Source organism: Macaca mulatta, chromosome 4, assembly GCF_049350105.2.
Source record: "Macaca mulatta isolate MMU2019108-1 chromosome 4, T2T-MMU8v2.0, whole genome shotgun sequence".
Classification (NCBI taxonomy): Eukaryota; Metazoa; Chordata; class Mammalia; order Primates; family Cercopithecidae; genus Macaca; species Macaca mulatta.
The window spans coordinates 127884672-127899621 of record NC_133409.1 but is presented as its reverse complement, the minus strand read 5'-3'; the positions used below and the strand labels follow the sequence as shown (position 1 = coordinate 127899621).

Here is a 14950-nt window from a genome sequence, read left to right as displayed (position 1 = left end):
ATTAGACTCGGTTGCCTTACTTTCCTTTTCCTCTGTCACCTCTAGTCAATGACTTGGATAATTGGTTTGGCTGCCCATTTTGAGAAAGCATATAACAATCTGAACGCTGCTATTCTCTCTGGGTTTAGAATGACTGGTGTTTTAAATGAGCATCTTAAAATTGTATATAATAAACACGTTTCTTGAAAAGAAAGTTAGAGCAACTCTAAAGAGCCGAAAGATTTGCAAGGATTGTTGTTGTCTTTTACATCAGTGAAATTATTGTTTGGAAAATTGTAACAAAATATATAGAAACATAATGAAAAATAATGGCAGTTGAACAAAAGTAAAAGTAATAGTTCGTACTTCTTGAAAGTTTCCATATTAAGGGATTTTATTTCACTTTTCATTTATTCAGTAATACGAAAATAATAAAAAGTATACACTACATTCTGAAGTTCCTCTTCTCCTTTGTATGACTTTTCTATTTCTTCTTCCTCCCATGCACCATCCTCAACGCACTGAGCTCAAGAAGTCTGAAAGATCTTATAAAGTAGGAAGGAAACTTTTATCACTTTGCTCTATCCTCTTTTTAAGTATTCTTAAAATGTTTTATAGAATATACAAACTTTTTATAAAATAGCTCTTTGGGGTTTTAATGACAAGCCTGACTTGCCCTTTTCCCATCTCCAACCTCAGCTGAGTCCAGTGTAGTAGTTGAGCTTGGACAGACCCAAGGGAGAGAGAACAAATTATACTCAATTGCTACTTGTCTGTTTTGTTCAGGGCTTCGTTACTAAGTCCAGCTTATCATGCCTGAATCCTTCCTTCTTGATTGGGAATTCTTTCGTAGGAGGCTCCACGGTGGCTTAAGCAGGACTGTCTCTACCTTCTCACCATACCTGGTGGGATCTCAGATATTGGGTCCCTCCTGTGCCTCTAATCTTAGAGTTAAATGATCCCTTAGATTCTTCTGATTTAGTCTTGGATTTCGTATTTTGCATGAATAGCTAACATAAATGATAACCAGACGACCCACAAGGAAGTTTGATTGAGTGGTAAAGTCTTTCTGAAATTGTTATGACAGCTTTTATAAATGGGTAGAAAATGAGTGCTTGAAGATATCAGATGTGATCTACTACTTGAAGAAGGTAATGGACTTTGAATATTTTGGGGCACTTAGGAATGGTAAAGTTTTTTCAGTGGTGATGGCTGTTTAAAGAAAAGTTACAAGAACATAAATGCAATTATAAAACTGGAAAATGTCTTTGGAAATTGAACCAGTTTCAACTTACATAGTTAACCACCCAGAATATTTGGAGCACTGTACCCTTGTATGCAGCAGAGAATAAAATGAGACGGCAGTCAGTGCAAATACCACTCCTAGTCTCTATCAGGAACAGGAGAAAGCAAAATTATTCTTTAGTGTTTTTGCACACCCCAAATCACTTTTTCTTCCCTCACCCTCATGCCAAAGGATCCAAATACATTATATGATTATATGATTTGCGTGTGTGTGTGTGTGTGTGTGACAAGAGCCCTACCATAAACTTGTCATCTTTAGGCAATACCTCCATGCTGTGATGCCATCATTCTATTCTGTACCCTATTAAAAATAGCCTTCTGCAAACTGACCATGATGGAAATTTGTATCTCTCCTAGGTATGTTTGTTTTGTAATGGTAGACCATAGTTTAGCTTAAAGGAACCCTGCTGTTGGAAGTTTGAATATTAGGTTTAGGTTAATGGGGTAATATGTAGGCAGAATTAATTATGCGCTCATAATTCACCAAATTACATGAAAGTAAGTACACACTGCAAATGGGGCCTATATGTCTGTAAAAGAAAATCAATATAATGTATTAAGAAGAATGTGAGACTTGGAGTCTTGGCTCAACAATTCCCAGTGTATGATATTGGACAAGTCTCCATTATCTCGGTAAATAAAACAGGTTAATAATACCTACTTCTCTGGATTTAATCATGAAGAAAAATGAAATCATGTAGGTTTAGGTCTTTTATGAGCTGTTAAGTGCTATATTCAGAATGGAGCAGTAGTGGGAATATAAGCTTCTGTATTCATACACACATGTGTTTACAAAAATTCTACGTTAGGCACAAAGCCACTTTATAAAATAATATGTATATATAAATATTTTTACATAAACTCCATCTTCTACAAAAGTGTCTGTGTTTCCATTATGGTTTATAACAGTAGTCCTAGAAATGTTTAGTTTATGCCATTTAAGGTAGAGTGGTAGAATTGTTTGGTAGAGTTTCAAGGGACTAGACATAAAGAGGACAAGTATTTTTATCACTTTATGACTTTTAATTTCTTCTGTAATATGGTTGTACCTTCTTTTTTATTTTTTAAATTTAATCTTAATTTTTCTTTTTTTATTATTATACTTTAAGTACTGGGGTACATGTGCAGAACGTGCAGGTTTGTTACATAGGTATACACATGCCACGGTGGTTTGCTGCACCCATCAATCAGTTATCTACATTAGGTATTTCTCCTAATGATATCCCTCCCCTAGCCCCCAACCCTGAACAGACCCTGATGTGTGATGGTCCCTTCCCTGTGTCCATGTGTTCTCGTTGTTCAATTCTCACTTATGACTGAGAACATGTAGTGTTTGGTTTTCTGTTCCTGTGTTAGTTTGCTGAGAATGATGGTTTCCAGCTTCATCCATGTCCCTGCAAAGGACATGAACTCATCTTTTTTTATGGCTGCATAGTATTCTATTGTGTATATGTGTCACATTTTCTTTATCCAGTCTATCATTGATGGGCATTTGAGTTAATTCCAAGTCTTTGAGGATAAGTATTTTTAACTTAAAGTATAATAATAATAAATAAATTTAAAAAAAAATTTTGTATCCCAGTTGCCTTAGTCTTTCTCTCCTGTGATCAATGAGTTTGATTTCAAGCCATTTATATATAGATGAGTCTGTTCTGTGCACATAAATAATGTTATGGTAAAGAAGAAAACTATACAAGCACATTTCTGTAGGGCAATAGTGATATTTTCATTGTGAAACAGGATGGGACAGAGAGAAAACACAAAAGATGTAGGAATGACAATAATCTGCATTCTCTCAAGAAGCAAACCAAACATTTTAACCATACCAATCTTTATTATTGTTATTAATTGTAGATGGGGCACACTGAGAGGAGCACAAGGGAGGAAAGAAAAATTTTGGGTATGTATCTCTTTCCAGTTGAATTCTTGCTCTGAAGTGAATATGTTTGAATCTTCTGTTCCTCTGCCTGCTTTGTATTATTTAGTCACATCCTCAGTTGTGTAATAGTGTTGATAACATCAGTGTTTTCACCAGCACAAAACTCATTATAAACATTTATATTGTATTTATAGTTTTCCTCAACTCCTAGTATTTCAAATTGTAAAAGAAAAATCAGTGTTTATTTTTCTTCAAGTTGAGAATCAACAGGGTAACTTTTTGTTCTATTATCTTCTACATTAAACTTAAAGTATTGATTAAACTTCCCTCATATATATTTATATGGCAAGGAACTTGATGCTTTTGTTATGTTAGTATATATATCCTATAGGTTAAGGCTTTTTTTTTTTCTTTTTGCCAATTATAACATACACATGTGTCTTTACTCAGAAAGAACCAATATCCAGTCTCAAAATAACAGAAAGTTTCAGGCAAGAAACTATTTGAAGAAGATTGGAACATATTATATCAAATATTCGGTTTATTACAACAAGTTGGTCAATTGTCCAAAGTCCTAATATTATGTACCTTTTTATACAGATAGAATAAAGACTAGATGGTAATGCTTACCATGGAATTTAAATTTAAATGTACACACTAGAGGGCATATTTTGGCTTACAAAACACTAGGTGCTAGAACTTGTACTCATCAGAATGACTCTTGGTATATTTTTTCATAAGGCACTCACAGAATTCAATCACCCAATTGTGTGTTCATACCTTATATTTGTGTTGTTGATATATGGAGGTATTATGCTTTTAAGTAGAAGGGTTCTTCTTTATAGTTAAACTGAGCTTTTAAAAATTAATTTTTCTCATTAAAATAAAATAATGAGTAGCCAACAATCAACATTAATGTCCAATAGTTAAAATAAATAAGTTATATACTAGGATATGTTATTTGAATACCTATTATTAAGTTGCTGCATAGGATTTTTATTAAATAAATTTGAACAGTTATTTAATCTCATAACAATGTAATATTTAGAGACAAAACCAAGTTCTTTGATTAATGTATTTAACTCACAATAGTTCTTAGCATATAGCACTTGATGGCCATTTGCTGAGTGAATATGAACGAATGTGCAGAGGAAAACATTTTATGACCCTTTCATCCTCAACCTGATCATTCCCACCCTAGAGCCATACTTCTAGGTAGTGTACATGTGTACACACACACACACTCACTAAGTATGATTATGTACTCACTCATTTTCATATATTTAACACATACATGCACACTATCCCTTTTAAGTACATTGTTGTACTTACTGTCAATTCTGAATTTACTACTTATCAAACATCTTCAAAGAAAATTTTATTTCATGGGGCTAGGGGTAAGATTTCTTTCTGCTATGATTTGTTTGATAAACTGTTGAATGTGAGCAGTAGAAATACAATAATCAGACTAAAATTTATAATATTTTGCACATTAATTGAAGCTTTTTCTCTACTAAACTGTGTTCTCCTCATGAGTCCGGATCATATTTGACTTATTTACCAATGTATGTCAAGGGTAAAGTATTGTGATTGGTACATAGTGAGAATATAAACAATACTCACTGAATGAGCAAATGAATAACTTTATGCATTCAGGAAAAACTAATCAAGTAATTAAAATAATTTTATTTTTTATAAAACATACTAGTGGTTTAATTAAAATATGAAATATTTAAGTACTGTTGTACCGTTTTGTAAAGAATTGTGAAAGGTCTGAGATATTATCCCACAGATATAGATGATATAGATATAGTTATAGATATAGATGTAGCTAGAGATATAACACCTGGGTCAGAAGTAAAGAGTTCTTAACAGATACTCATAACTAGATCGACAATCAGAGTAATATAGCAGCATGCATCCCCCACACCTTAGTCCTACAGTGATGTGATAAGAGTCAATAAAATTTGTCTACACAGGTAGCAGTTTATATCTCATAAATGAGGGACAAGGAACAATAGATTTTCTCCATTTGTTTACAGGAGAGAGACAAGCAGATTCCTCCTTTCCCAACAGGAAGGAAAAATCTTTCATTCCATTATGATGAGTTGAAGAGGATCCTATGTTCTCACTATAAACTTTAGGAACATAAACATATCTTTCCAAGGGCCAGATTAACAGCAGATAAAGTCTCCAGATGATGGGCTGCATATCTTTTGAGATGTAAATACCGAAGGAGATAACATCCCCATACTTCTGCCACCTTAGAACTTACTTTAGGACCTTGTCTCTGCTCTCTTTGAACCTCTAGAAGAGATAAGAGAAGTTTTGTTATCCCTTCAGATCAGATCATTAAACTAAATGAACGGCTACATATCTAATTCTCAAGGTATGAGAAGAGTAGAATATTTTTAGGAGAAGTGAAAGAAAACATTCCCTATCTTTATATTATATACAATGTTTTGTGGGTCAGGGAAGCAGAAACTTTATTCAAGAGCACTGAGAAATCTAGGAAAGTTTTATTTCTTCACAATTATATATGGATGTTTCAAAGTATTTACAAATAGTCTTATGACATAAATCTATTTTTATAATAAAAATATTGGATGTTTTTCACTACTAAGTAAAATATAATACATAGCAGCAAGCCACAGATTCTACTACATAAGTAGAAAATATCAAGATTTTTCCAAAATTTTGTTTTTAAAAAAATGAGAGTGCTAAATCTGGAGAAAATTTTTTGGCCTAGGAGTGTTTGGTAGGTTTGGGCATAAAGTGAGGACTGGGTTTGTAATAGGCATGCTATGATTTGTTTGAGTTAAATGAGACAAGTGAAGCACAAAGATGTGACCAGCAACCAAGGGAAAAATATTATCAATAGAAGCAATAGATGATACTTTAGATGCAGGCTTTAAAATAACCATTATTTTAAAAAATTAAGAAAAATCTAGATGGAGAATTTCAATCTATAATTAGTTCAACCATTGTGAAAGAGTGTGGCAATTCCTCAAGAATCTAGAACCAGAAATAACATTTGACCCAGCAATCTCATTACTGGGTATACACCCAAAGGATTATAAATCATTTCACTATAAAGACACATGCACACACAGGTTTATTGCAGCACTGTCCACAATAGCGAACACTTGGAACCAATCCATATGCTCATCAATGATAGACTGGATAAAGAAAATGTGGCACATATGTACTATAGAATACTATGCAGCCATAAAAAAATGAGTTTATGTACTTGGCAGGGACATGAATGAAGCTGGAAACCATAATTCTCAGCAAACTAACACAGGAACAGAAAAACAAACACTGCATGTTCTCACTCATAAGGGAGAGTTGAACAATGAGAACACATGGACACATGGAGGGGAACATCACACACTGAGGCCTGTTCGGGGGTGGGGGACTAGGAGAGAGATAGCATTAGGAGAAATACCTAATGTAGATGACGGTTGATGGGTGCAGCCAACCTCCGTGGCACGTGTATACCTATGTAACAAACTTGTACGTTCTGCACATGTATCTCAGAACTGAAATTATAATAAAAAATGAGTTCCTGAATTCATGAATGCAAACATGGCAAGAAAATCACACTCAAACATTTCATGATCAAACAGCTGAAGATAAAAAAAAACATAAATTTAAAAACAGGCACTATTTAAAATGACACATTACTCTCAAAAAAAGCAGCACTGACTGACAGCTGGGATTTCAACAACAACAATATAAAAGGAAAGTAGAAGACTACAAAATGACATTGTTAAAGTGCTGGATAAAATATTAATATTGATAATGATGATGAAGATAACGTGCCAACATGGAATTTTATGCATGATGACATTTTTCTTCAAAATAAATACAAAATTAAGACATTTTTAGACAAACAGAAGCTCAAATAACACAGTTCCAAAAAAACATACACCAAAAGTTACAGAAAAAAAGTAGGCAAATATTTAAACATGTCTCAGTATCTCATAGAAATAGCAGCTAAAAATAAGTAAAGGTATGAAAGATTGAAAAAAATTATTAGCCAGCTTTATGTCATTGAAATTCATAGATTATTACATATAAATATTGATGAATATACATTCTCTTTAAGTACACATGAAATTATTTGCCAATATTGACCACATACTGGTCCATAGCGCACATTCAATAAATTTAAATAATTGAAATTGTACAGAATATACTACGATGAAACTTTTGTTACTAGGTAAAGCGGTACTGAATGTAATAGTAAATGCATGCATTGAAAAAGAAGAAAGGTTGAAATTGATGCACGTATTTTTTTAAATGTTGAAAAGAATAATTCAATAAGCTGAAAAATTTAAACCAAAGATAAAATGAAAGAAATAATAAACAGAAGAGCAAAAAAAAAATTAAAAGAAAACAGACATATTATAATATATGAAAATCAACAAAACAAAGAGTTGATTCTTTGCAAAGAAAGATTAAATGTCTAGGAAGACCGAAAAAGAAACGAGGAGAGACAAATTACCATGGAAATGAAAAAAGAGAACGTTGCTGCAGATTCAATAGATATTAAGTAGGTAATAAGAGGATATTATTAAAAAGTTATACCAATATAATTGAAAATATAGATGAAATTGATAAATTTATCAGGAAACAAAACTTATCAAAAACCCACACAGTATGAAAATATCCTAAACAGTTATGGAGCAATTTGAAAAATAATTGAACCTATTTAAATTATTCTCACAGAGGAATTCAGGCTCAAAAGGCTTCACTGGTGAATTTTTCCAAACATTTAAGGAATAAATGAAACGAATTTTACAACAAATCCTTTCAGGGAATAGGAAATAAGGAACAGTTACTTCCAAACTCATTTTATGAAGCGGTAACACCAATACCAAAACTTGTTTAAGACGAGACAAAAGAGAAAAATTATACGCTAATATCTCTCATGAGCATAAAATTCCAAACAAAATATAACAATTAAGAAATATATAAAAGGTTTCCAGCTGCATCCATGTCCCATCATTCTTAGCAAACTATCACAAGAACAGAAAACCAAACACCGCATGTTCTCACTCATAGGTGGGAACTGAACAATGAGATCACTCGGACTCAGGAAGGGGAACATCACACACCGGGGCCTATCATGGGGAGGGGGGAGGGGGGAGGGATTGCATTGGGAGTTATACCTGATGTAAATGACGAGTTGATGGGTGCAGCACACCAACAAGGCACAAGTATACATATGTAACAAACCTGCATGTTATGCACATGTACCCTACAACTTAAAGTATAATAATAATAAATAAATTAAAAAAAAAAAAAGAAATATATAAAAGGGATAACACTCCATAAGTGAAACTTACGTTAGGAATGCAAGGTTGGTTTCAAGTACTAAAATCAACCAATATAGTTCATCAAATTATGAGAGTTAAGGAGAAAAAAACACATGAATTTTTTTTTTTTTTTTTTTTTTTTTAGACGGAGCTCCCTCTGTTGCCCAGGCTGGAGTGCAGTGGCGTGATCTCGGCTTACTGCATCCTACCTCAGCCTCCCGAGTGGCTGGGAATACAGACACCTGCCACCACACCTGGCTAATTTTTGTATTTTTGGTAGAGACTGGTTTCACCATGTTGTCCAGGCTGGTCTTAAACTCCTGACTTCCGGTGATCCACCCACCTCTGCCTCCCAAAGTGCTGGGATAACAGACTTGAGCCACCGAACCCGGCTTGAATATCTTAATTGGTGCAGAAAATGCATTGATAAAATTCAGCACTTAACTGTTCTATTAATGTGTAACAAACTCACAGATTTAGCAGATTGAAACAACATACATTTATTATCGCAGTGTTTCTGTGGGTCAGAAATCTAGCGAACCCAGCTGGATCCTCTGCTCATGATCTCACAAGGATGCCATCAAAGTGTTGTCTGAGTTGTGTTCCTTTCTGGAGCTTACGACCCTCTTCTAGGCTCACATGGTTGTTGGTAGACTTGTTTTTTTGGTTGTAGGTCCAAGTCCCCGTTTTCTTGCTGACTGAGGATATTCTCAGATCTTAGACGATGCCTGAAATTCCATCCATGTGGCTCCCTCACACAGAGTTTTACAGATCCTCTCTCAACAGAGTACCTTACATCTTCAAGACCATTAGGGAAAACAAAATTTCTGACTTCTAAATCTGCTTTTAAGGGGCTCCGTGAGCCATATTTTGTTCAGGAGCCATGGTTTACCAATGCATAGGTCACAGAAACTTTATATACATATGAAAATAAAAAAAAAAAACCCCTAGATCCCTTTGTTACTAAATACAGACAAAAACAATTTGAGATGGAGCAGAGACCTAAATGTCATTGCAAAATAATACAGTTTCTCAAAGAAAACATAGACAAATACGTTTTGTGATATCTATTAGAAAATGCTTTCTTAAATCGGGCACAAAGTCAACTTTTTAAGAATAAATTATCAGACTACATTAAAATAAGAACAACTATTTAAAAGACAGTGATATCTATTAGAAAACTCTTTCTTAAATCGGGCACAAAATCAACTTTTTAAGAATGAATTATCAGACTACATTAAAATAAGAACAACTATTTAAAAGACAGTATTATAAGAAAAATAAAAATGTATCTATAACTATGAATCTGGAAAGATATCTGACAAGTCCTCACATATATAATACATAGACATTCTTACAAATATATAGGAAGACCAAGGTAACTCAATAAAACAAAACTCTTAAACAGAAACTTCAGAAAAAGGGGATATCCAAATGGCCTGAACAGCCATGTGAAAAGGTGGTCAACGTTCCTAATTATCAAGGAAATACAAATTAAGACCACAATGAAATATCACTTCATATACACTAAGTGAGCTAAAATTAAAAGGATTGATAATATCCAGCATAGATGAGGATTTGGAATAAATAGAATCTTACACTACTGATACATGTGTAAATGGAGCAGCTACTTATGTTCATCATGTTTATCACCAGGAGAGTGAATAAACTGTGGTATAATCACACAATGAAAATAAACAGCAATAAGATGAATTAATTTCTTACATATGCCAAACATAGATGAATCCCAGAAACATTATTTTGAGCTAAAAAAAAGTCAACCTCAATATATTTTGCATTATTCCATTGTTGTAAAGATCAATTATAGGAAAAGCTGATGGGGAGGGGAGGGTGGATGGATGTTGACAGGAAGGCAACATGGTGGACCTTCTGGGGTGCTATAAATGGTTAATATCTTAATCTAAGTGGAGACTACATGAACATAAACTTCATCAACACATTTATAAATTTACTAAATTGTATACTTAAGATTAATACACTTTACACATGTGACTGTATCATGTATGTCAATACAAAAGATAAAAAGTTAAATCTTTAGAAATTTTCTCCCCTGCATTGCAATCATTTCCTTTATAATGAAATACAAACAAATGTAGGCATTTGGAAGAAACAAACAAAATAAATGCTGAAATAGAAGAAATGAGAGTAGGAAGATGCAAACCTATGGTTGGCTCTCATTAGCACATAAATTCATATTTGCTTATATAATCTTTATATACCTTTCCTGTATTTACCAAGAATGTAATTATGAAATTTTGGATAGTAATAATCTTCAGATATTCCAATGAGAATGGGTACGGTGTTATATATCATATTTGCAAGAATTTGCAAATATTACTATTCCTAGCCATTTGTTAGGTTGTGACTAATTTTATTTGATATATAGATATAGATACATGAACTGACTAAAAAATATGAAAATTGGCATTTAGTGTATTTCACTGGTGCTAGAACTCTCACGCACATTGATGCTGTTTCCGTCTCAGCTATTCAAAGTCCATTTCATCTTTGAAATAATAAATTGAATTTATAATTTTAGACATAGTTTTGAGAGTGCTCCTTTAAACTGTCAGGGTTGATTAAGGAGGCCAAGAGCCAAATCTTAAAAAGAAATGCTGATAAAAATTGACTATTTCTTAAGGTTGATGTCATGACAATTTCTGATGCTGAGTCAATCTGCCCCTCTCTTACATTGTAGAAAACAGTGAAAGCTCAATTCGACACCTTATGCCTTGAGAATATTTTCTTAGTCCCAGTGTAAGGTAAATGGGAAGTGAATGTGAAAGCTGTTGAGATGAAGCCGCTAATTTACTGGGCTTTTCTGCTGCATTTAGTTGTGGAACTAACTCCCTTCTGTGTGTCCTTTGGCCTTCATGATATTTTCCATGTACTCCATTGATATTTTAGCTCCATCACACACTTATTCATTCAAGCTTTTAAACCAGGAGTCATTTTGGACTTACTGCAACCATCCAACCATTCTGCATTTTAGAAAGAGGAATTTAAAAACAAATCTAATTCCTGTTGATTTTACTTTTTGAAGATTTCTCAATTATTTTATTTTCCCTTATCCAGTTGAATTATTACAGGAGTCTACTAGCTAGTCACTCTGCCTCTTGTCTCTACCCTCCTAAATCTATCCACTTCATATCATATAGGATAATCTAATCACAGCATGAATTTGCCCACCTTTCTTTCCTGCTGGAATCAACTCAATGGCTTGTCATCATCTTTCCTATTATTGTCTCATTATGGATGTACTTTCCTCCCCTTCCAGCCTCATAACCTACCATTCTGCTTCTGTCTCATGATCTAATTATAACAATTTTATTGCTTCATTTCACTACTTCATGCTATTTCATGCTTTGGTGTTTATGATTTTACTGTTTCCCTTTACTTGAATCTCCCTTCCTCCTTTTATATCTGGTGAATTTATTTTCAGGCTTTAATATGCATCCCATGTGACACTGCTACAACAATGTCTTCCCTGAACCATCCAAGTAAATGAGATGCCCTTTGTCTGACCTCAAAAATACGCTGTACCTATTTCTATCTTAGCACTTGCCTTATGTTGGTCATTCTTCATTAGATTAGAAACTTTCTGAACATAAGTTAATGTGTTATTTGTCTTTGGTCTTCCAGCACCTAGCACAGGCTGTTGTTCACATAGTAGACACTCTATAACTGCAGCTTGCATGACATCTTCTGATGTGGCATTTCAAAAGCTCATGCATATGTTACCTTAGTACTCTGGGAAACTCAGAAGAGTCATATCAATTCTGGCTATTGCCAACGTGCCTGCATATTAGTGTAACTGACACATAATACAACCTTTATTTAAAAGTAGGTAGGTTCTTGATAATTATAGTCTATGGTAAATCAAAGACATTTAAAGTTACAAATGGGTTTCCAATGGCTTTTTTTTTTTAATACCTAAGTATGTTTCTCAACTTTTTTTGTTTGCTTTTCTGCAGATTGCTGCCAATTCCTGGGGAAAGTCATGGGGAGAGAATGGCTATTTCAGAATTCTTCGAGGAGTAAATGAGTCTGACATTGAAAAGTTGATTATCGCAGCTTGGGGCCAAATGACAAGTTCTGATGAACCATAACGTATCATTAAATTTCCATAAGGCCATGCCTTTAAGTAACCCCCTAAATTGAAGTTTAGCAATATGACATTCTTGGTGACAATGGAATCTTTGTCTCTTCACCGTGTTAACATAATCTATCTATTTTCTTATTTTCCCCCCTGGTCTATGCTTCTGCTTCCTTCATATTACTGAGCATAAAAAACACCAATAAAGGACAGCAGAGTGCCTAAGTGCCTTTAAAGTTCCCAGGTTGCCTCATTTTTCTGTCATGAGGGTGTCCCTTTTGCCTTTAGTTGTTCACAAACAGTGTGATGGCATCTGTCTTAACAGTTTTTAGCACTCATTTGTAGAAATGGTGTGGTTTCTCTCTTTGATCAATGAGGATCTTAGACAACAAAAAGCAAATTAGAATTTCAGCAATTTGCCATCTTTATAACTTTCTTTTCATCCAAATAACACTTTCTTAGTTCAAGCCTTGCTTATGTTTTGCTTAAGCAGTGGAAATAGATTATAAGTTGTTTATCTCAATAACTTAACATTTTGTTTCCTCTCATTTGCCTAAACCTACCTTGTAATGTATTCACAAAATGAAAAGCAACTCTCCACAGGAAATAACTACTCTCTGCTGTACTCTGCAATGGCCTGTGAGGTGGAGATGTTAAGTAATGGAAAGCTTGGAGGCTAACAATAGAAGTACAGTTCTGACATACACACAGCCCTGTTTTTGGAAGTTGGAATATTTTATGTAAAGTCTATTAATATCAGCTGCAAAACAGTATTTGGAAAGATAACAAAAGATTTACCACCCCAAAACAGCAACATGATGCCATGATTCAGAAAAAATGTATATACACTTTTATCATAAATACACTTTTATCACAATTCACTGCTTGAAATTCTAAAAAGTAAGCTAAATTGGCACTCATTTGCATGTAATTTTTAGTTCTGTATAGTCAGAGAAACAAAAATAGCATCATAGCAATGGTTGAGAAAGGAGATAATCTTTTAATAACTCACTGACATCTTAAATGGAAAACTAATAAACGCAGAAGCAAAGCTGATCAGTAAGTGAACACAATTGATTATAATTACAATGGTGGGCTCTCCATGGCCTGAATTTCTGGTCACTATCATCTTAATTTTGATCATTGGAATATTTGTTCTGTTATTGTGTCCAAAGATACCCTGATTAGAGAAGCTAGACATGATGAAAATGTGAGGGAACGGAGCACAGAAAGGTGAAGTGTTGTTGCAGTTGTTGACTTCTTCATTAATCACTGTAGCTTTATCAGAAGCAGCATTTAGTCACTTGGTTCTCCCCTAGAAAATATGCATGAGGGTGAGTCACCTTGTTGGGATTGGCTGACATTTCCCCAAAGAGTTGAGAAATAATTTGTTTTTTTCTCTGTTTGGGGTCCTCTAGAAGCAGCCCATAAGACAAAGTTTTGAGCATGAACAATTTGTTTAGGCCATGGAGAGAACACTGAGAAGGCAGTGAGGAATGATATGGGCTAGTGATGGTGGACAGTAAAGGGTATATTGACCTAGTTCTTATCCCACTGAGGACTCTTTCTACATTCTTCAGATCCATAACACCTGAGGAAAGAAGTGTTCTTTGGTTGAGGACTGTTCCTGGGGTCCATGGATTCCTTGTTCTTTCTAGTCTGGCAAAAGAAGGGGAATAACAGGTTCCAGTATCAGAAAAAACTCACAAGCAAAGAAAGGCAGGTTCTGGTAGTTTGATGTCCACTGAAATGGTACAGGTGAGGTAATGTGGGCAGGGCACCAACAGTGTCTATAGTGGATGTTAAAATACTTTTAAAACGCTTTAAATGCTGAAGACTGCTGAGATAATAAATTCTAATGCACTAAAATGCCAGATGACTAACATGCCTATAAAAAACAAGGGATTACGTTGGTGCCCTTTCACCTTTGTTGTACAAATGGATGATAGATATTGGAATTAATTTTTCACTTTGTGGTTTGTGAGCTTAGGTTCTGCTGTTTCAAAAAGTCCTAACTTTCTAATGACACCAAATGGTGAGGAAATTAAATCCAAAGGGAAAGAAAAAAGAAAAAGAAAATACCACATTAGTAAGACCCATAGGAAAGCACACAGTGTGTTCATCTAGCAATTACAGACCTAAAGAAGATATAGAAACTAGTTGGGACGGAAGTATATCAATGGAATAGGGAAAATATTATTATTGAGGTTTGTTGAATCAGTGTCTTCCCTTGAATAGTGTTATCATTTTTACAACTTTAAAGAGCTTGTTTAGTTTTACTTATTATTCAAGGGCTCCAAGTCAACTTTCAGAAACTAATGATTAGTATATTCCTTGCCCCACCCT

At 34.1% G+C, this 14950-nt stretch overlaps 1 protein-coding gene across 8 annotated transcripts in view; it reads left to right on the top strand.

The window, feature by feature from the left end:
* TINAG (tubulointerstitial nephritis antigen) overlaps positions 1-12844 on the top strand; it is an 84605-nt gene extending 71761 nt beyond the window's left edge. For all 8 annotated transcript variants that reach the window (XM_078001285.1, XM_078001287.1, XM_078001282.1 and 5 more), the window contains 2 exons: positions 3139-3184; positions 12483-12844. In XM_078001285.1, the coding sequence (XP_077857411.1) occupies positions 3139-3184; positions 12483-12617 (181 nt within the window). In that variant the 3' untranslated portion in view covers positions 12618-12844. The remainder of the gene's footprint in view (positions 1-3138; positions 3185-12482) is intronic.
* Positions 12845-14950: the final 2106 nt, after the last annotated feature.